General features: G+C 40.5%; 1 protein-coding gene and 1 non-coding gene across 2 annotated transcripts; one reads left to right on the plus strand and one right to left on the minus strand.

The window, feature by feature from the left end:
• Positions 1-2,253: 2,253 nt before the first annotated feature.
• Positions 2,254-2,325, minus strand: Trnaw-cca (transfer RNA tryptophan (anticodon CCA)). The gene has a single exon. It is a non-coding gene; the product is annotated as a tRNA-Trp (tRNA).
• Positions 2,326-2,791: 466 nt separating this feature from the next.
• On the plus strand, positions 2,792-23,219 carry LOC135478989 (DNA-directed RNA polymerase II subunit RPB1-like). Its single transcript, XM_064758689.1, is given in 27 exon segments — positions 2,792-3,441; positions 5,111-5,380; positions 5,654-5,818; positions 6,052-6,333; positions 6,700-6,861; positions 7,328-7,548; positions 7,817-7,949; positions 8,581-8,705; positions 9,408-9,618; positions 9,969-10,178; positions 10,758-11,006; positions 11,307-11,396; positions 11,681-11,809; positions 12,318-12,540; positions 13,083-13,293; positions 13,951-14,095; positions 15,049-15,154; positions 15,499-15,704; positions 15,951-16,175; positions 16,888-17,134; positions 17,476-17,576; positions 17,727-17,834; positions 18,447-18,629; positions 19,316-19,519; positions 19,914-20,097; positions 20,478-20,587; positions 20,589-23,219. Coding segments are annotated over 27 exon segments (5,853 nt in total). The 5' UTR covers positions 2,792-3,360; the 3' UTR covers positions 21,861-23,219.
• The last annotated feature ends 391 nt before the right edge of the window (positions 23,220-23,610 follow it).

Raw genomic sequence — 23,610 nt, forward strand, 5'->3', positions numbered from 1 at the left:
CCAAGGAACCTCTCATCAATGTGGTGGCTGTGAGTTCAAGTCGAGTTTATGCTGACTGCCTCTCCGGGAGTATGTGGAAAGGTTTTCCAGCATCCTGCGGATGGTCATGGGTTTCCCACGGGCTCTGCCAGGTTTCCATCTACCATATTACTGGCCGCAGTGGTGTAAGTGAAATATTCTTGAGTACAGAGTAAAACATGAATCAAATCAATAAACCTGGAACATGTTTGTCCCTGTACACATTAAATCATCATCATCAGTTTATTTTCCACTCAGGTCAGTATAAGGAACACATGCCTACTGCAGTCATTTCCTATAGGCATAGCCATGTGTGTTGGAAGGGTCTGTATGTAAGATGTACTGAATTTAACTGGTTAGTAACGTGTTTGTTTTAAAAAGCTTAATTCACTCAAATTCGGCAATTTGCTCTTTCTTGACAAAAGCTTAGTTGTATATATATCGTATCCAACTGCATTGTGAAAGGGATCATTGAATAAAACAATATATGAAATATTTGGATACGTGCCTTCTATGTCTCTGTATGTGTATGGTGGCTGATAACTTTCATGAAACCATAGCATGGCGTAGCTTAGCGAAACAGTTGTCTCGAACAACTGACCATTCAGATGTCTTGTTATAGAATTGAGTCATATCTCGTAACTTTGATGATCACAATAAGCCACAGCCTGCTGCAAGGTGTTTATATGTGACACGTACAAATAGGACTGGCTGTTTCAATGTTCCACTTGCCACAACATAGCTGGAAAATTGCTGATGTGGCGTTAAGCCATAATCATTTATTCCACACTCTGCTGTAATCAATATGCATTTAGATGTGGTTACAAATCTTTCAACGAGGTCTGCTTAACTGCTGAAGCAATTTGCTGTTTGCAAAAAATGTTTCTGTTGTTATCAGAGTTTATCTTGGAATAGTCTGTGGACCAAGATTATTTGTCTTACAATCCCAAACATTGTTTATAGTTGTGCAGATTTTTCAGAATATGCCTTCAAAATATTTCATGTTTTCCACATTCAGACATGTCAGCCAGAATTCAGAGAGTTGAAAGTGTTTTATTTTAGATAGGTATTAAAGGTGTTTTGATATACAATAGGGTCTTGAAGGGCACATAACTGGTTGGTATTCAGTATTGCATATTAGCTTAGTCAAAGAAAAACCATGAGAATGCTACAAAACAACTGGGCAGCAACATAACATCTAAACTGAATCAACACGCTGAGCAATACATTAAGAACTTGATGTTTGTTTTATTGTATCTCGGGACAAAAGTGTTATGTCCAGAATTTTAAAAACAGATTCATGCTTATATCATCCAGGTGGGACTATAAAAGAAAAAATGAGCAGGGTGGGGAAGGCACATAGCCCATGATCCCTCAATAGTCACTTAAAACTGCTGACCCCGGGATTGCAAAGCGATCTTAGTCTCAAGTCAAAATTTAAAATGACTTTAAACTTGTTATTTCTGATGTAACCAGGTAAAATTGTTGTTTGACAATGTAAATTCTGGGTACAACAAATTTCAGCTAAAGCAACGGAAGGAACGTACCAAATTTAATGATTAAAATTTTCACTGAAGTCTAAGATTGCTTTGTGATCCTGAACTCACAATCACAAGTCCGTAACTTGTGTGACCCACATGTTGTTGTGGTGACAGTGAATGCTACAGAACATCTCGTAGACTGGCATTTTGCTCTATTCATCTGCAGTTTTATCTTTGGGGGCGTTATGCTCTTTTTTACATTATGCTCGATTTATTAATTTCATTGGTGCTTAACGTCGTACCCTAGTGTTCGGCTTAAACCACAACTCTCTGCTAAGATCCCTCAGACGGTTCAATAGAGCCATTTACATCTTCAATTAAAATTTGATACAATGTTATGGCTTTATGAAAAGTAACGGTAAAAATATAATAAACAACCTTTCTTTTTTGAAATAAGAAGACTTGGAAGAGACGTGAAAAACAAATGCACACGTAAGCAACAAATATGTGTCAAGTGAAAACTTCTTGAGTAAAGCTTGAAACTCCACTTAGATGAGTATAAAGTCTAAATCTCGTTACTAGGTCAAAGAGGACACGTGCAGTTATAATTTTACTTGTATAGCCGTACAGGAAAATCGTTGCCATTTACAAGTCTGATTGTTTTTTTGGTCTTCTTTATAACCAGACAGCATAGTAATGCATTAATATCAAACGAAAAAGGCAATACAAAGTAAAACAAAGAAAAAAAACGCTGTGACCCCGACGTGATTCGAACACGCAACCTTCTGATCTGGAGTCAGACGCGCTACCGTTGCGCCACGGAGTCTACATGAAGGGTGATTGAAAATATAACAAGTATAGGATTTTGAAGTCCGGTGGTACGACAAAATCCCTGGTTCATCTTATCAATATGTGTAGTTCAAGTGCACTGTCGGCTAAATCTGAATACAACGTCAACATTAATATATAGGTCAAATTATTATGACGCTAGGTAAATATAAATTAGGCCTATCTGTATTCATGTAGGTCATCATGCATGCATTATTAACACCGCACTCCTAACGTTTATGTGTACATACTTTCTTTTTACAGCTTGAAATTCACAGGTAGGCACACTTACGGTGAATGGCACCGGTATAATATTAAATCCGTTACACCCATAACAGTTAACGTGACTGTAAAATTAGATTTACTACTGTAAACCCAATAAACAAATAAATAATTAATCAATATATTGATGAATATCAAAATTTTAATAACGTTTCTGGTATAGGCCTTCTCATACTCCCAGCTTAATCTGAGATACAAATGTACAGGTTGGCTAACTTTCTACAATGGGCCTACAAGAACATGCAGTCTGAGCAGTAAATATGATCCAAGTAGGCATGCATTTACGCCTCTTTGAACTTTCCTGAATTTTTCTATTGCTAAGCTTATCAAATTTACACATAAAAAAAATGTATCTGATGGGTAATCTTTTGAGCATTGCATCTGTAGGTTCTTGTTCATATGCCGTCAGCGAATTCTTCTGTGTAATGGCGTGTCATGTGACTTGATCCGGTACCCCATGACTTAGTTGTGGACACCCCCAGTTCGATAACCCTATAAAAGGCCGCGCACATCGCAAGAGAGCCAAGAGCTCCCCTACGCTAGGGGAGGTGGATAGACCTGAGGAAGAGTAAAGGTCTTTCACCCAGTGAAACGGTGTTATCCTGTGGATATACCTGTTTTGGTTTGTGTATTTGTGTGGAGAAGTATTTCCGCTCGTATTAAATTCCAGAAATTTAGTAATTTGTAGGGAAGAGACCGCCAGGTCTCCACTTTCTGTTCATTGAACGGAGACAGTGAAGAAGCCAGCAAGATGGCGTACACGGGGGATTCAAGTGCACCGTTGATGACCGTAAAACGGGTCCAGTTTGGTATCCTGAGTCCAGATGAAATAGTATGTTAGCCGTTTTTGGTTATCAGTGATTGTTACCTAATGAAATACCCATTTCATTGTTCCTATATCTGACATCATGTCCCGAAAATGGAAATGTTCTAGTGTCCACATCGACAACGCAGTGGTGCCGTGAGCCGGAACTGCCTGTGTGCCATGTGTGCGCACGCTCGAATGTAGACAAACATGTTGCATAAGCAAGGAAGTAAAAGCTTGCAAATTTTTTTGAAATATGAAGGAAGAAGGAAAACCAGGAGCTGAATAGAATACTAACTTGGTACTGTTGGTGTAAAACGCAAAACTTCTGGTCTTGTTTACAGCGGATGACTTTATGCGCCGGCATTTACCCTGCGCGCGAACACAGTGTAAAGAAAATAAATGAACGACGAAGCAAAACGAAATAACTTAAGTTTAAATAGTCGGCAATAAGATACTGAGGGATGTGAGAAATAGTTACATATATGGAAAGAGAGACAGATACTACTAGTTATCCTGGGTCTGTTATCTTTCGTTGACACAAAATTTGAATGTAAACAAAATTGATCTTGATGTGAAAATAAAGAGTACTGGGTACAGTATTTAAGTTTTGTAAATCTTAAAGCAGTATAGGTAAGGTAAATATAGGTAATTCTAATGAGTTGCCCCATTTCCTCCATCCATAATGCTGGCTGCTGTTGTTAAAGTGAAATAGCCTACTCTTTGAGTAGGATGTAAAACACAAATAAATCAAACTTTGAATTGATAAATCTTTCGAGGCCATGCAAGGTATGTGGAACAAAGATTGCCTTTAAATCCCCTCTAAAACAGCAGCTTGTGTTAGTTAGTGCTATTTTTAAGAATACCTAAGTTATCATGAAAATAAGTAATAATCAAATGATTCCTGCAAATCCAGTACAAAGTGGTCGGTCTTCTCAAAAACTGAATTACCACTTTATATTTTGTGTCGATTAAGGAACAGAGCACCATTTTAATCACTCTTGCAAGTTTACATTTCCTGAATGTTTGGAAAATGATTTTCTTCTGTTTAAATTAAGTTTGTGTGGTCCAGGTGTTCATCTGCATGTATGTATAGTACAGAAGATAAAAGTATACACAATTGCAGATAGTCAATCTTGATTCACAAATGCAGATAGTCAAGCAGATTGAAATTAAAGAAAACAGTGTACCATATGATGAAAAAATAACTGGTTGATTGTTGATGAAATATACTGTTAAACACTCTAATTTTTTTCTGATGGTACATCTTAAAATATATTACATAATTGTTGTGATGTGTATAATGACATATAGCTGTGCAGTCGAGACATGCGATGTGCAAACCCATTATTTTCAGTGAGTACAGGTGACTCTTATTGAAGATTGCTTTATTTGATGATTAGAAAAATGAGCCTGGTATGAGGATGAAGGAAAATATACACTGATATTTTGTGAAAAACAATTCATTTTAGCTGTTCTTAGTAAATGCAGAGAATTTTATTTGATTATTGAATATGAAGCTTTTGCTCAAAGTCTCCAGTGTATCCACTTCAATAAATATTGGTGCAAAAATCCTGTCTTGTCATTTGATAACAAAGGTAATGTCTACAATTATTTTGTATCGCTTGTTGTACCTGTGTATTGTCAAGAGTTTGTAGGTTTAGCCTTGCTGATCAGAAAAACTCTAATCTTTCAGCGTCGTATGTCTGTTACGGATGGCGGAATTAAATATTCTGAGACGACAGAAGGGGGCCGCCCCAAATTGGGAGGTCTTATGGATCCACGGCAGGGTGTTGTTGACAGACTGTCTCGGTGTCAGACATGTGCAGGGAACATGTCAGAATGCCCTGGTCACTTCGGTCACATTGAGGTGGCCAAGCCTGTTTTCCATGTTGGATTTCTTACAAAGACAGTGAAAGTACTTCGATGTGTGTGTTTCTTTTGCTCCAAGCTCCTGGTTGATCCAGTAAGTGATGCTTGCTATTGTATTGTTTGACATTTTTATAGTAAAAAGGCATAATACATGATAATGATCAAGTTAGAGGCATGTGTGGCACATGTAGTCTAAAATTACGTACATGTGGCTGTATGTAAAATCTTTCGAACTGAATAATGGGATTGTTCACTGGTTCTCTATCTATTCCTTATCCTTTTGGAGTAGTTTCACAAATGCTTTGTTAGCAGTGTTCACGTCCTTTATTCAGCTTTAAAGGCAATGTGAATACTTACTTTTTTTCAGAGCAGTCCAAAAATCAAAGACATTGTGTCGAAATCAAAGGGTCATCCCCGAAAACGTCTTGCCCATGTGTATGACTTGTGTAAGAGTAAGCGCATGTGTGAAGGGGGTGACGAAATGGACACAAAGCTAGGCGAGTCCACTGAGGAAAATGCAGAGGCGAAAAAGGTAGGCCTGCCTCTTAATCCGATGAAGTTAACAGATATGTGTTACATGAATTTCGATTTCGCTTTTACATTTAATGAACTGTCAAGTTGGCATCAGAGTACTATTTGGATATTCATACCAGCTGCATGTGGTGTGAGAATTGTTGTGTATATATATATGCTCCAGAATTATTTGTGTTTGTGCCCAAATCTTAATTGCCAATTCAAGACTGAGTTTGGTTTCTACTTTGTCAGGGACATGGCGGCTGTGGTAGATTCCAACCACAGATCCGTAAAGTGGGTTTAGATTTAACAGCTGAGTGGAAACATGTCAACGAAGACTCACAGGAGAGGAAAATATCACTGACGGCTGACCGTGTGCTGGAAATTTTTAAGAGAATCTCTGATGAGGACTGCATTATCATTGGAATGGACCCACGTTTCTCGCGACCTGATTGGATGATTGTTACTGTGTTCCCCGTTCCACCACTGGCAGTCCGACCAGCTGTAGTCATGCATGGCTCTGCACGGAATCAGGTCAGTGCTTTTCACAGTAGGAAATGAAGCACTGTTCTGCAAAGTAACCTTCCTTCGAAGAACATACAAGAAAGTTACATTTCATGCACCGTACATGTATCTGTATAATATAGGATCTGTTAGTTGTTTTCTGTGGATGTTAATTGGGAGTGACTGTATGAAGCTGGGATGGTTTAAACACTGATTACTTCTTTTCTGGCTCCACACACATTAAAGTTTAAAAATTTAACAAATTATGAGCAGTTTCCGTGTTATAAATGCCATCCTATACTTTCCTCATATTCTAAAATGGTAAACAAATCAGTGTTGTTTCTGCAAACAGTTGCTTCAAAGAACGGTTTGACATGTTTATGTGTACTGCTCTAGGATGATTTAACTCACAAACTGGCAGACATTGTGAAAGCCAACAATCAGTTGAGACGAAATGAACAGAACGGAGCTGCAGCACACATTATATCTGAAGACACAAAGATGCTTCAGTACCATGTGGCCACCTTGGTGGACAACGAGTTACCAGGACTACCAAAGGTGAGAGGTTAATAAGCCCCGTTGGAGCCAATAGGTAATCACCACTCGTGCTACTTTGGGCAATATTTCTTCCAAAATGCCTTCTATTAGCAAATCACTTCAGGTCATGATAAATATTATATCTGCCATACATTATTAATGAAATGATGAGAGGGGTGGCAATTCTTCAGTGACAGTTAAACTGGTAACTGGTATGAGTACATCGATGTTACATGTCTTTCATTTGTGCCACATGATGAAGTTATATATGGAATGAGACTCTGTGATTCACCAAATCTCTAATTTTTTTCTCTGATGGCACCGATTTGTTCAAGATAACTTCTAAACCCAGGCTTTGAAATACAAGATTTTTTTCTTCATGTTTTGTTTTTCCTTGAATGAAAACTCTCCTTTGACTTCAACATGTACAGTTTGTTCCCTGTAGAAAACAGTTGTTTATATGTTGATGTATTTTTGTCATTAACAGGCTGTTCAAAAGTCAGGGAGACCGCTCAAGTCTGTGAAGCAGAGGTTGAAAGGTAAAGAGGGCCGTGTGCGAGGCAATTTGATGGGTAAACGTGTGGATTTTTCTGCACGCACAGTCATCACACCCGACCCTAATTTGAGGATTGACCAAGTGGGCGTACCAAGGTCCATTGCACAGAACATGACCTTTCCAGAGATCGTCACACCCTTCAACATTGACAGGTAAGATAGCTGGAATTTAATGATCCTGATCTGCAAAACACAGGATGGATTCAAGTGATACTTGGTAAGGTTTGTATTGATTGCAAAGATGTAGGAAGGATTTCTTATTTAGCCAGCTTGTTTTTATTAAATTTGTCTTTTCAACACAAGAAATCTCTTTTGTATACTTGGAGATCTGTAGGTTCTTGTTTATCTGTAATGAATTTATAACAGACAACATTTTTTCCAAATGTCAGGGTTGTAAATGTGTGCTTGACTTTCGTTTCAGATTGCATGATTTGGTCAGAAGGGGAGCTAATCAGTACCCAGGTGCAAAGTACATCATCCGTGACAATGGAGAGAGAGTAGACTTGAGATTTCACCCCAAAGCCAGTGATCTCCATCTTCAGATCGGCTATAAGGTTAGTGAGCAAAAGTACAGTCTCTGGTGAAAGCTAACTACAAGTACCTTTCAATTCCAAATTACATATGTAATGAACTGGTGTTCACAAATTCAGATTTGAATGATGGCGCAGTTGATTTATTTATTTGATTGGTGTTTTAGACCAGTCAAGAAAATTTCACTTGTACAGTGGTGGCCAGTATTTTTCGGTTTATAGCTGCATTTGTTCAGTCTCGTAAAGTTTTGAGGCCTAGTTTACAGTACCCATATACATGTATCTGTAAAAGATGGCAGTGATAAGAAAGAAACTTTAAAAAATAGAACTATGTTGAGATTGCGTTGTAATACACTGGATGTCATGTTTGAGTTACTTAGAGGTTTAGTGAACATAAGATTAACACAGCTGATTTCCAGGTTTGAAATAAGTCTGATACCAGAAGGTGGAGTGGCACAAGCTGTAATTTTGGTCAAATTTACATATTGCTCTGTGATTATAACGGAATTACCGTTTGATTGATAGTGAAACCAATCGCGGCACCAGATCTGAGAGCAATACTTTTAAACCACCATTACAAATTTTGGCTACAGGTAGATGTAAATAGTGCAATTTATTTTTTAACAAAGATATCTGTTGTATCTTCTGTCAACAGGTTGAACGGCACATGCAGAACGGAGACAACATCATCTTCAACCGTCAGCCAACTCTCCACAAAATGAGTATGATGTGTCACAGAGTGAAGGTGCTACCCTGGTCTACATTCCGTCTGAACCTCAGGTATGTCATTCATCACGCTTACCTCAGTTGTATAATAGCTAAATTTTCGTCTGTATAATTGCAGCTTCACAGACAAAGATCATAAAATAATACTTCAGTACAGAAACGTATGTCATTGTACCTTCCAAACAATCTTCAAAGCACCGTTCTAAGATCAGTAGAACTCAGAATTCGCCAAACTGAGCGAATTATTCACGAACAAAATGGGCTGGAATGACATAGTGGTTAACTCGGGCTTACGAGGACTAAGAGGTCTGTACTGATATACACACACACAGTCATCTTATATGCCTTGTTTCATTAACATCGTTTACTCCAAGATGTGCTTGTGCCAGATGATGAGAGATTGATTTTGATGTCTGTGAGAACATTTTATAATCACTCTAATTTTTTCCTGATGGACCATATGACATCTTGTAACGAAATAGAAATATGAAAACTGTTCTGACCAGAAATGGTAGTGTGCTGCTAAAAGGGAAATGTTGCGCCTTGGAGTTGGAAACAGGATTGAAAATGTTAGATTGCTCTAGAGCAAAGAAGATACAAAAGGGGTACCTCCAAAATCATCATAGGTGAGCCCAAAAGTGAAAGTGGAATGTCAAATCTTTGTTTCCTTTGCATCCCAGTCTCACTGGACTGGTTACTCCCAGTACTGAACGAAAGACGTTCTTCCTCATGCTAACTGCTGTCATCCATTATTAGTGTCACCACCCCATACAATGCTGATTTTGACGGCGATGAGATGAACCTGCATCTGCCCCAGTCCCTGGAGACAAAGGCAGAGATCTGGGAGCTGGCTGCTGTCCCCAGGATGATTATCACCCCTCAAGCCAACAGACCTGTCATGGGTATCGTGCAGGACACGCTCTGTGCTGTGCGCAAAATGACCAAGAGGGATGTCTTCCTTACAAGGGTGAGGGGATTTGTGACTCGGTGTTGTGTCAAGAGTCATGTAAACTTTTACAATGTTCAAAGTTATTCAGGATCAACAATAATGCAGCGCAAGTATGTAATCTCACTAAGTGGAATACTCTTAGATTTCTGTGAAGATGCTACTCTTAGAAATTTTGAAATTTGATTTCACCTCCAGCGTTTCACCCTTGCTCATCAGAGTTAGTTTTCTGCAGCTTTTTACATTGTATTTATCAATCTATTTTTTTTAGCGTGAAATTCCAAGAACTTGTTAATTGAATGGAAGGGTTTAGTAAAGCTGTTTTTTTTTGTTTTTGTGTGAATGACACAATTGGACTGCTGTTTTTCTAGGCTGAAATGATGAACCTGTTGATGTTTCTGCCGATCTGGGATGGCCGCATGCCCAAACCTGCCATCTTAAAACCTCGGCCGCTGTGGACAGGTAAACAACTGTTCTCACTCATCATACCTGGTCGCGTAAACCTGATCCGCACCCACAGTACCCACCCTGATGAGGAGGATCGCGGGCCGTACAAGTGGATCTCTCCAGGAGACACAAAGGTAAATGCTTTTCACTTCCCTCAACTCTCAAGGAGGACTGCGGCCACAGATCAATTTCCCTTCAAACAAGCCAGGCTCGGAATATTTTTAGTTGACCCAAAAGGAGTGACATATATTGAACCATTGGTTACAATTCTCAAATTTCTTGATTTCCTTGTGCTCTCTGCTGTATATGTATACAAGCCTGAACATTTGTTTCTGCTGTACTTTTCTGAAGGTGGCTGCATAATGACACCTAACTGTGGACTTAATTATTTGGAATTTCATCGTTTTCCGCTGCCACGATATAGCTGAAATATAGCCTGTGTGGTGGTAAGCCAAATCATCCATGGTTGTTTCGCAAAGCTGAATAGTGAAAGAAATCTGAAGGTCTATATCATTTGTTACTAATCTGATGTGTTAGTCTGTAATGAAAGATTGCCACATTTGCTATTCTGATGTACAGAATGACACTATTCTCAATACTGCTTTTTGTGAACTTGTGGCATATTCCTCATAGTGTTAAATTATTTTAAATAGTAACTTGGATGACAAAGAGCTGGTAACGTGTGTGACAGGTAAATGTATTATGTGTGACAGGTGTTAATAGAGGACGGCACCCTCATCAGTGGTATCCTGTGTAAGAAGACTCTGGGAGCCTCTACAGGAGGTCTCGTCCATATCACATTTCTGGAGCTGGGGTTTGAACAGGCTGGAGAACTCTACGGTAACATTCAGACTGTCGTTAACAACTGGCTTCTCCTAGAGGGTCACAGCATTGGGATTGGAGACACCATCGCTGATCCTCAGACCTACGTTGATATACAGGACACAATCAAGAAGGCTAAGGTAAGATCACAGGTTACCGCAAGAGTTGTCTCCCATGGGATGAGGTTTCAAAGGGGAAAACCTTCTGTTTGTAGAAAGACCTAAAACTGAATTCCCTCGTAATTATAATGCGATTTTAGTGTGAAGGTCTAAATTGGATGCAGTAGTGCTCAACAATCTTTATGCCAGCAGTTGTATTAGAGGAATTCTATCTTATGCAAGGAGTTCAAGCTGTCTCAGACAGCAAGTTCAGGACTACAGTATGTAAGGTGAATACCATAGAGTAAGTTGTAAAAGTTGAAAGTTATGTTTCCCTTACAGGTGGACGTGATAGAGGTGATTGAAAAGGCCCATAATGATGAGCTGGAGCCGACACCTGGTAACACACTCAGACAGACCTTTGAGAACCAGGTACGATGGAATTTGTCTTGTATGTTTTTATTTTCTTCATGTATTCTTGATTTTGGCCAGCTGTGAGACAAGAGATTCTGGCATTTGTTAACAATTGGAGTACTGTTTATACACTGTTGTTTCCAATATTTTGTTTAGTTTATAGTGAACATGACAAGCAGACTAGTAAATGGTTACTGTGGTTAGTATACTTCATCCATCTTGTTTCAAAAAGTCTTGGTTTCAAATAGATCCCAGCCCATGTTAGAACTAAACAGTGTGTATTATGTATTACTTCTCTGCAGGTCAATCGTATTCTCAATGATGCTCGTGACAAGACTGGGAGTAAAGCTCAGAAGTCCTTGTCAGAGTTCAACAACTTCAAATCTATGGTAGTGGCAGGTTCTAAGGGGTCAAAAATTAACATCTCACAGGTAAGTAGATGATACTGTCATGACCTTGTAGAGAGAGATTAGTGCAGCTCAATGATTATAATGGAATTACCGTTTGATTGAAAGTGAAACCAATCGCGGCACCAGATCTGAGAGCACTTTATAATCTGTGTTAAAGCTACCACTTACAGCTCAGTTGATGGAATTTCGCTTTAAATCTGTTACCTGTACTTTTTTTCTCTCCAATTGTTCAATCTTCTTACTATTCGGGTTCGTGGGAAGGTCTGCCAGCAACCTGCCGATGGTCGTGGGTTTCCCCCAGTTTTCTGCCACTATAATGTTGGCTGCCATCGTATAAGTGAAATATTCTTGAGTACGGCGTAAAACATCAATCAAATAAATAAATAAATACTATTCAGATTATAAAGCGGTCATACACATACATATGATAATCTTTTGAAATTACTGTCTTTACTTACAGTTTAAAGTAAAGTATGTAGACCAAACCAAGCATTTCTTTTTGATCAAACCTATGAATGTATCTTGTCAGGTCATTGCCTGTGTAGGCCAGCAGAACGTGGAGGGTAAGAGAATCCCCTTTGGCTTCCGGCATCGAACTCTGCCACATTTCATCAAGGATGATTATGGTCCTGAGTCCAGGGGCTTTGTGGAGAACTCGTACCTCGCTGGTTTGACACCGTCCGAGTTTTACTTCCACGCTATGGGAGGCAGAGAGGGTCTGATTGATACAGCCGTCAAAACTGCTGAGACAGGTAACTACGACGTCATGTGTGAAATGTACAATTACTCAACAGAGGAAAATTGTGATGCATAGCCATTTCATAAATATAATTTTTGTGTTTTATATGTTCTAAGAGTTAATGAAGTCACCTATATGATGACTATCTTAAAATTTTGTCACCTATCATGTGGTGGGCATTCAAGTAAAGGGAGGGTACCCAACCATTGATTTCTATTTGTTGTTTTATACATGGCGAGAGGGCTACAAAGAAAAATGCTGGGTATTGAGTTTGGTGGGTTTTTTGTAACAGCTCTGTCAGAGAAAAAATGGCACGCTTTAAGTCCTGGGTGTTTTCTTGTCCAAAAGACAGAATAAACAGACATTGGTTGGATAGGCTCCCTCTTCCCTCGGTGAAAAGTTAATTTTCATGTAGTTGTGAGAACTATAGAATGGAACAAATTAATGGCCTTGAAATTCACCCATGGCCAGAACATTGAACTCCTGAGCATTTGTTGCATGGTAAAATCCCCAGAGAGCAGCTGCACAAACCTAACAAAATTGTGTTCTAACCAGGTTACATCCAGCGTCGTTTGATCAAGGCTATGGAGAGTGTGATGGTGAAATATGACGGAACAGTGAGGAACCAAATTGAACAACTGATTCAGCTACGATATGGGGAGGACGGACTGGATGGAACAGCCGTGGAGTTTCAGGAAATGCCCAGTCTGAAGCCGTCAGATAACGCCTTTGAAAGGAGGTTCAAATTTGACACCACAAATGAAAGGCAAGCCTTTTGCAATTTGAATCAGTCACTCATCCATTCTGGGATGAGGGATTTGTTTTCATTTGTGATGCTCTTGTGTCCAGTTGTCCCATTTCGACAAAACTGTTTAAGATGCAGATAAATTGTCTTTATGTGTAGCATTCCTCAGCCTTGTTTACCTGTATACAAGTTAAGGGTTAGCCTATCGCTTTTCACTGGGTTATTGATTTGGATAAATTGTGGTCGGATGGTTGTGGGATTTGACAAAATTTGGCAGTCTTTGTTCAGCTCCTCAATTCATAAATATGATTTTTGTAAAAAAGTATTTGTGTAATCATTCATGTGTTGATGTAATGTTTCTGTGAAGAATCTCTGAGCTGAGTAATGCATTTATTTGATTGGTTTGATTTATTTGTTTGATTGGTGTTTTATGACGTACTCAAGAATATTTCACTTATACGACGGCGGTCAGCATTATGTTGAGAGGAAACGGGATGTGGGGGGGGGGGGGGGGCAGATTGCTGGCAGACCTTCCCATGTACGTCCAGAGAGGAAGCCAGCATGAGCTGGACTTGAACAGCGACCACATTGGTGAGAGGCTTCTTTGTCATTACCAACTATGCCACAGATGCCCAAACCCCAACCCCCCACTGAGTAATGTATGTATCTTGCCTGTAGAGAGCTGAAGCGTTGGTTGGCAGAGGATGTGATCAAGGACCTGGCTGGTGATGCGACGGTGTTAGCTGAGGTGGAGAGGGAGTGGGAGCAGCTGAAGGAAGATCGTGAGATCCTCAGACAGGTGTTCCCTCGGGGTGACAGTAAGGTGAGCAGCTGCGTTAACTCATCATCAACCTGCTCTGGTGTTGTGTGTGAATACGGGAAATGATTACTGTGGTATAATCCAGAAAAGATCAGACATTGGGCAAACTGAAGTATTCCAGTAACCACATTATGTTGGTTGGGAGGTCAATTTTGTGACACCTTTTGCATTAACATATGCAGTGGTGTAACTTTTTAGGGTGTTTGCTCTCCGGGCCAGCTGACAGTGAAAACTGCACTAATATTTACTTGCCATACCACGACGTAACCATATGTTTAGCAGTTTATTTCAAACCTTAATATTAAAATTGTATTGAATTAAAAACAACAGCTGTTTCAAACCACATTTTTGTTTTCTAAAAAATAGAATGACTTCAGATTTGTGTTGTGCCATTCATTCATGTCACTTTTTGATGTATTCAATTATTAGCCATACATAAACATAACATATTTATTGAAAGAAGTTAAGGCTATGCACAAACAAACTGCTGATTTTATAGCACAAAAATATCTGTGTGTTTGAGAGTACGTGCTGCACACTAAGCAAAATCCTCGTTCTGATTTTATCCGCCCGTCTGAAAGCTATGCATGGCCGAAGTGAAGTTTGGGGCTTTACACAAGTGTTTTACCAAAACAGTCGAAAGATTCAAGCTGACGCTGACGGGCAACCAAAAAACATGATTTACTTGCCCGACGCCGATATCACTTGCATTTAGTAATCTGGCAGGCGTTTAATTACACCACTCATATGCCATTCACTAAGCAAGGAACACCTAGTGTTGGATGAGGTCTGCCCTGCAGGATGTTGCAGCTATTGCAACAAATTTATGAACAATAAAATGAAACTTAAATAATACACAAGTACTTAAGTTCTGTTGGTTTGCTCTAATTTAAAATGTTTTTGAAAATGGTTTAAATCTTCCAGACTGTTGCGTATGGTTGATATTGTAATTGCAGGTTGTCTTGCCCTGTAACTTAAAGAGGTTGATCTGGAATGCACAGAAAATTTTCAGATTGGATTCTAGGAAACCAACAGACCTTCATCCGTTAAAGGTCATCGAAGGTGTGTACCTGTATGCTCATTTCGTAAGGAAAAATAAATCTGAACGTTTGCTCGGCCATTATACCAGAATAACCATTTGATTGATAATGAAACTAATGGCGGCACCAGATCTGAGAGCAGTGTTTTAAGCTTAGTATTTAATATTGGCATGATGGAAACGCTTTTTGTTAATCCGATTTTCCCAAATGGTAAAAGTCTGTAAACTGATCGTCCGTTCTGATTTATAACACACAAATAGGATCCTTTTGTGTTTCTTGCCAAAGAATTACTATAGTTTTAACTATGGTTAATTCAACCTTCAGTATCTGCTGTAGCAATCATGTAAATTTGCTGTGTTGTAATAGGTGTGCGAGACCTGTGCCGACGTCTCATCATTGTGGCTGGCGAGGACAGACTAAGTAAACAGGCCAATGAAAATGCCACCCTGCTCATGAAGTGCCTGGTTCGCTCCACCCTCTGTGCTAAACGGGTGGCTGAGGAACACAGGCTGTCTCACGAGGCATTTGAATGGCTGCTGGGGGAAGTGGAGAGTAGATTTCATCAGTCACAGGTATGGGTAACAATTTAGCCAGAAACTGACTAGCAAGATGGTCAATAAAATAAACATTGGTCGGATATTAAAGATTAGTTAACCGTAGCAAGACAACAGATTATTTTTAAGGTATAGACTGGTTAATAATGAAACTGTTGTGCATGCTTGCCTCAATGCTGGTGTTGAGCAGGGAATGAGGCCATATTGGTCCATGGTTGTTGAAATGTCTATTCTGTCTGACATAAACATTTATTACCTGTGCAGGTACATCCAGGTGAGATGGTGGGTGCATTGGGTGCTCAGTCGCTTGGAGAGCCCGCCACACAGATGACACTGAACACTTTCCACTATGCTGGTGTGTCTGCTAAAAATGTCACTCTGGGTGTTCCACGTCTGAAGGAGATCATCAATATCTCCAAGAAGCCAAAGACCCCATCCCTAACTGTATTTTTGACTGGAGCTTCTGCCAGGGATGCCGAGAAAGCTAAGGTAAGGGATAACTTCATATGGGTGTGACCCAAGCATGTATGCGAGTTTTGTATAAAAACCATGTGGGGGCCTCCGTGGTTCAGTTGGTTAGCGCGCTAGCGCAGCGTAATGACCCAAGAGTCTCTCATCAATGTGGTCGCTGTGAGTTCAAGTCCAGCTCATGCTGGCTTCCTCTTCGGCCGTAAGTGGGAAGGTCTTTCAGCAACCTGCGGATGATCGTGGGTTCCACACCAATAAAGTAAATAAATAAATAAATAAAAACCATGTGAGGTCAACCTTTATAAATCACATAAAAATTACTACAGAAATACCTGGCATGACTAATCGGCCACAGGTGAGCTGTAAATTGCCTCCATACTTAAAGTCCGATCTCTATCAATGGATTTGGTAAATATTGGGTTCACCCCTCCGCTTGGTTCCGTCACTAACTTTAAAACCTGTTACCACTTCCAATGTTTCCACAGGTCATGATGGATTATATTAATTAGCCACCTGTAATTGATTTCTGAGCTCTTTCAGCTGATTTCTGAGCTCTTTCAGCTGAAGTCTACATGCCTCTACATGAAAGGAGTTATGAACTGCTATGAGCACTTTCTGGTTAAACTGGGAAATGATCAGCATGAGAGAGAAAGAGACAGGGTTACATCTCTAAAAAATTTCCGATATACTTTATCTCTACTAAGAACCTTCTATAACGGACAATCTTTTCTAGGATGTATTGTGCCGCCTGGAGCACACGACATTGAGAAAGGTAACAGCCAACACCGCTATCTACTACGACCCTGACCCTCAGAATACAGTGATCGCTGAAGACCAAGAATGGGTGAATGTCTACTATGAGATGCCTGACTTTGATGTCTCCAGGATTTCGTCTTGGTTACTAAGAATAGAACTGGATCGCAAGCGTATGACAGACAAGAAGCTCACCATGGAACAGATCTCTGAGAAAATCACAGCAGGTGTGAACCAAACCTAAATTTTCACTTACATTGTATTTGGTTTAATTTTCCACTGCTTGCGGTAGATAACTCTCTAAATTTTGTAAATCTGTATTTGTACATGCAGCCTGTGATGTATTGTTATGTCACCAACTTCACGCTCTTTTAGATTGGGGGGAATATTTTGAGTACATATATGTGTTGTTACTGCTCTGTGATTATAACGGAATTACCGTTTGATTCGAAGTGAAACCAATTGCGGCACCAGATCTGAGAGCAATCCCTTCAACCTGTTAATGTCTTGTTAATTGATATTTTAAAAACTAGTTCATTTATGAATCTCTGTTGTGTATTGTTTACAGGTTTTGGCGATGACCTAAACTGCATTTTCAATGATGACAATGCTGAAAAACTGGTGCTAAGAATCCGAATTATGAATTCTGATGAGGGCAAGTTTCAAGATGTAAGTAAAGCTTTTGACATGGGTCGGGATTAGAGTTATGCATGATGATGAACACAAGACGGATCCTTTTTGCCTATATTGTCAACTTGACTTATTTGATGGGCTTCATTTTTCTTCCCTATATATCATGTCAGAGATTTTTTTTTTCAGACTGAAGAAGAAATGGCAGATAAGATGGAAGATGATGTATTCTTGAGATGTATCGAGGCCAACATCCTAACAGACATGACACTACAGGGGATTGAACAGATTGCCAAGGTATTTAAGCTTTGTGATCGTGTGTTACTGGTTCTCCAGTAGGCAGGCATGTTTGCATTCAACTGAAAAGACAATCTGGTCAATTTGACCATATTGAAATGACAAGAAGTGTGGAATATTCTTGATCATGGTGAAGAATGCCATTAGACCTGCAAATGGGTTGTGGGTCCCCCCGAGCTGTGCCCAGATTCCTACCACCATAATGCTTGCCGTCATCGTTAAAGGGAAATATTCTTGAGTATGGTGTAAAACACAAATCAAATGACTGAAAATAAATATGCAACACTCAATTTTTTGTCCTCTCTGGCCGTAAGTGAGAAGATCTGCAGCAACCTGCGGATGGTCATAGGTTTCCCCCTGGGCTCTGCCCGGTTTCCGCCCACCATAATGCTGGCCACCATCATATAAGTGAAATAATCTTGAGTACGGCATAAAACACCAATCAGAGAAATAAATAAATCAATTTTTTTGGTAAAATAATGAAATTTCGATTTAAGTCATTGAGTATTGAGGAGAAATATCCTAAAGTTGATCCATGTACAGAATGTGTATGAAAAACGGAAAAATACAAAATAGTCACACGCTTGAGTTGTACATTTTGTCTTTGACCAGGTGTACATGCATTTGCCAACCACAGACGACAAAAAGCGTATTGTGATCACAGACGATGGTCAGTTTAAGGCCATCGCAGAATGGATTCTGGAAACGGATGGAACCAGCCTGATGAAAGTTATCAGTGAGAAGGATGTGGACCCTGTCAGATCAACCTCCAATGATATCGTGGAAATCTTCTCCGTAAGTCATAAACGTTTTATCAGTTGTATCCAGGACTGGCCCGGATAGCACAGTTAGTAGTCCGCTTCGGGAGGGGTAGATGCAGGATCAGTCCTGGGTTGAGTCACAACTAAGAAGTAGTAACTTCCTCGCTTGGCGTTCAGCATGAAGGGGATAGTGCAGTGACTGGTTGACCCATATCATTATAATGGCTCGGGCGAGGCGGCTTACTTGCCTTCAGTAAGTCGTCTCGGTGAAGCAGCACCAGATAAAAGAACGGTGGAAATCTGTCCTCCATCAAGGAGGCACATTACATACGCCCTCAGGATTCCTTCGTCATATGACTGAAAAATTGTTGAGTACGACGTTAAACCCCAAGCACTCACTCACTCACTCACTCAGTTGTATCCATATACCCCGGTCTCCTTGCCAGGAAATGAGATACAACCCTATCAATGGAATGGTTGCCTGTGATGTTTTTAAGCATTCTACAACATGTCTAGTTATTAACTAGTTTCAGTAAACTTCATAAGCTTGCTTAGAAATTATATTCTGGGTTAGAATATCAGTGAACGAAGATTTGTAAGTTTGACTTTGGTGTGAGCAAAATGCAGGAATTTCACTCCCATATTCCAGTGGTAAAATGGATCAAAATCAGAAGAATGTCGGTTGCCGCTCCAACACTATGGTGAACATTCTTGTTTTAGGCACTGGGAATTGAAGCCGTCCGCAAGTCCATAGAGAAAGAGATGAATCACGTCATCTCTTTTGATGGCTCCTATGTCAACTACCGTCACTTAGCCTTGCTTTGCGACGCCATGACAGCCAAGGGTCATTTGATGGCCATCACACGTCACGGTATCAATAGACAGGAAACAGGAGCTCTGGCCAGGTGTTCCTTTGAGGAAACGGTAAGTTCAGGTCGGATGTTGCTAAAACGTGGAAGAATGTAAATAGTCTCTAACATTTTCCTGGCATACTGAAGGAGTCTTACAATTTCACTAAGGAATTCCAAATTTTATTAGGTACAGACTTTAGGTATAATGGCTGAAGAAATTACCAATCTAAACTGGAGCTTATAGTATCAGTTCTCGTTTCTAAATCTACTGAATGAACGACGTTTTTGTGCATGCAAAGTTGTTAAAACTAACAGGATTTTGTGTGTTGCACACTCCTTGTTTATGCTGTGCGAAATATTAAATAGTTGACAGTTGAACAACTGATTACTGCCAATCCTTTTACTTTAGCTGGTTGTGCCAGACTAGAATGTATGTTTATAATTAGCGAATGTTTCTGATGTCTTAGGTGGACATTTTGATGGAGGCAGCATCCCATGCAGAATCTGATCCAATGAAGGGTGTATCAGAAAACATCATGTTAGGCCAGCTGGCCCGAATCGGGACTGGGTCATTTGACCTGATGCTGGATGCAGAGAAGTGCAAATACGGCATGGAGATTCCCACAAATGTGGGCGGCATGATGGGACCAGGTCAGTGTGTCATTGCGTGCAGAATATTCATCTTGATATTATACTGTAGTACTATTATATCGAGCTCATGCAGCATTGGAGGAAGTCCAAGTTTTATTTGTTTTAAAAATGTTTTGGCTTTATTCTGATCTTAAAATGTATTTGACAAGAGTTTCAGATGTTGCACCACTTTCAGGGTATATATGTTAGATGTATTTGTAGGGATCTAATTTCTCAAATTTTTGTTTCTGTTTTCGTAGCAAAATTTTTCAGTGTATTTTGAACTTTCTTGTTTTGAAGAGGTTATGGATAATATGTAGTTATGATAATGGTAGTTATGATAATGGTTTGAACTAAACTGACAATAGAGTAACTACAGTCCTTTTCTGTTTGCCTCTCAGGAACTGGCATGTTCTTCGCCTCTGGGGCCAGCCCAACCAGTGGGATGTCGCCACAGATGACGCCGTGGTCCACAGGCGCCACACCAGGCTATGGGGCATGGTCACCAGGTGGTGGGCAGTGGAATGACCCCAGGGGCAGCTGGGTTCTCCCCTGCCCCCAGCGAGAGTGGGTACAGCCCTGGTTACTCACCGGCATGGTCACCTCAGCCTGGCTCTCCTGGCTCACCATCAAGTCCATATATTCCAAGCCCCATTGCCGGCGCAATGAGTCCAAGCTATTCACCAGCATCACCTTCATATGTTCCAAGTTCACCAGCGATGACGCCACAGAGTCCAAGTTACTCTCCTACCAGCCCATCATACTCCCCTACAAGCCCTGGGTACTCACCGACTTCCCCCAACTATAGTCCGACGTCTCCATCTTACTCTCCTACCAGCCCCTCCTACAGCCCTACATCACCTTCATACAGCCCAACCAGCCCCTCTTACTCTCCTACCAGCCCGTCTTACTCCCCAACAAGCCCAAGCTACTCCCCTACATCTCCATCCTATTCTCCAACAAGCCCCTCTTACAGCCCCACATCTCCATCATACAGCCCTACAAGTCCATCTTACTCTCCAACTAGTCCTTCTTACTCTCCAACCAGCCCCTCCTACTCCCCAACAAGTCCGTCATACTCCCCTACCAGCCCAAGCTACAGCCCAACCAGTCCTAGCTACTCTCCAAGCTCCCCTAACTACACTCCATCATCCCCATCGTATTCTCCAACCAGCCCATCCTACAGCCCTACAAGTCCATCTTACAGTCCAACTAGTCCGAGCTACAGCCCCACATCCCCTAGCTACTCCCCAACCAGCCCTAGCTACAGTCCTAGTAGCCCCAGCTACTCACCAAGTAGCCCCAAGTACAGCCCTACGAGCCCAAACTACTCTCCAACCAGTCCTTCTTACTCTCCAAGCTCACCACAGTACTCGCCCAGTTCACCGAAGTACAGTCCTACCAGCCCCAACTACTCTCCAACCAGCCCATCCTACTCACCCAGTAGTCCTAAGTACTCCCCAACTTCTCCCACGTACACGCCTACATCACCCAAGTACAGCCCTAGCTCCCCTGAGTATTCCCCATCTTCCCCTCAGTACTCTCCCAGCTCTCCCCAGTACTCACCAGCATCTCCCACATACTCTCCGTCTAGTCCAAAGTACTCTCCCACAAGCCCAACATACTCCCCATCCAGCCCAAAATACTCCCCCACAAGCCCTACATACAGTCCCACCAGCCCCAAGTATTCTCCTACCAGCCCAACATACACGCCTACAACACCAAAGTACTCCCCTACTAGCCCAGCTTACTCTGGAGGCGATGATGACAGTGATAAAGAATAATTTGATCTCAGTATCCACAAAGTACAGACCCAAAGGAGGAGGATTCACAATTGTGACCAGCAAGATTGAGAAAACTTTGACATTAGTGAACTTTCAAGTAATGTAATTTGTAGGCGGGTGAATATCTGGTACAAGCCTACATGTGCTTGTACGTATGTTGTACTTATTTTGCGCAAGAAGAGTCAGCATGATCATTGAAGATGGCCATAAGTGATACAAAATGGCCTGATTGAGAGAAGTACTACAGACTGTAGTATAAGTGAATTATCTTGTATATATGAACTGTAAATATGTAAAAATTTCAAAGCCAGTCAGATGGCTAACTTCGTGGTATCATCGGTATGGTATTCCAATTACCTTAAAACGAGCACTTTTTATAAGTCACTGCATAGCGGTGTACTGACACAATAGGTCATCTTTCCAAACTGCCTGGGAGGCTAAGTCATTTTGGCCCAGTCACGACCTGATTTGATGAGGATTTCTCAAAGGTTTCAAGTACTAGTATTTTAAATACCTAATATTTGCTTAATAGCACTTAGATAACTATATGTTCTGACTGTTTTATAGTCTTGGCCATACAAGGCTATGCAGTTTTTACTTCTCGATGTAATTTGTGTTATGTCCGTTTTAAGATTAACCGAGGTTGCTGCGCATTCTTGTGGTCACACTATTTTTAATGTACATAGTAAAATAGTTTTGTACATAGACATTGATGACTTCTCTATTTATTGTTAATAAATGTTAACATTACCATATGGCTCTGAAATTTTCCTGAGTTTGCCGTAAAAAAAAAAATTGTTGTTGGAAGGAAACTACACAGTTTATTTTGAAACTTGTGAATGACCAATTCAATTTCCACAGTCCAGTATGGACATGCATGTAAGGAAGAATGAAGTGATGTATTATGTGTCACCCGAACAATTACAATTTCTTTGATGCGCATTTGTTGCGTATTTGTATTCGTAATGCTGCCATTCCATCCCATGTTCACATCCCCTTAATATTTTGAGAAACTGTTCTAGGTAGTACAAACCATGAATCAGTGTGGTAGAAACTAAATCTTATATGTTAACAGCTATAAAGCTGTGCGGATTCTGTTGGCGTTCAGTGTAGGTGTCCCGGAAAGAGTACGCCGCTTGTACGGACTGTCTGACTACTATTGCTGAAGGATTACAGCCTTCAATGTTGCTCTACTTGCACGGTTGTATTTTATTTTCCGGTTGAATTCAATTATTGTTATACTATAGGTGCACAGAATTTTTGGTGTATGAAGAGCGCTCTGAAGTTTGCGATTGATGCGAAAGTATATATGCAGGATTGTTCTTACGAGTCCGTTTGAAATAAAGATCTTGTCAGAAATTGGAAAATGTCTTTTTTTCAGTTTGTTTTGATAATGACTGTGTAAAATGAAGTACTTGAGTTACTACATAATGTACACATGCACTTGGCGAAATAATCGATGGATGACCCAGGAGCCTCTCACCAATGCGATAGCTAGGAGTTAAGCTGGACTCCCCGGTCGTACTTCAGAATGTCTGACAGCAACTAGCCGATGGACGTGGGATATCCACCATAACTGCTGGCCGCCGTCGTGTATGTAAAAAATACTTTGGAGAATGGCGTGAAACACCAATCAAATAAATACTTGGCGAAACCTTCATGCTCCGAGGGCTAATTTTACATTGCTGTTTCAGACTACAGTCATTCCTCCCACCGTAATGCTGGCCACCGTCGTATAAGTGAAATATTT

The sequence above is a fragment of the Liolophura sinensis genome, chromosome 12, assembly GCF_032854445.1.
Source record: "Liolophura sinensis isolate JHLJ2023 chromosome 12, CUHK_Ljap_v2, whole genome shotgun sequence".
NCBI lineage: Eukaryota > Metazoa > Mollusca > Polyplacophora > Chitonida > Chitonidae > Liolophura > Liolophura sinensis.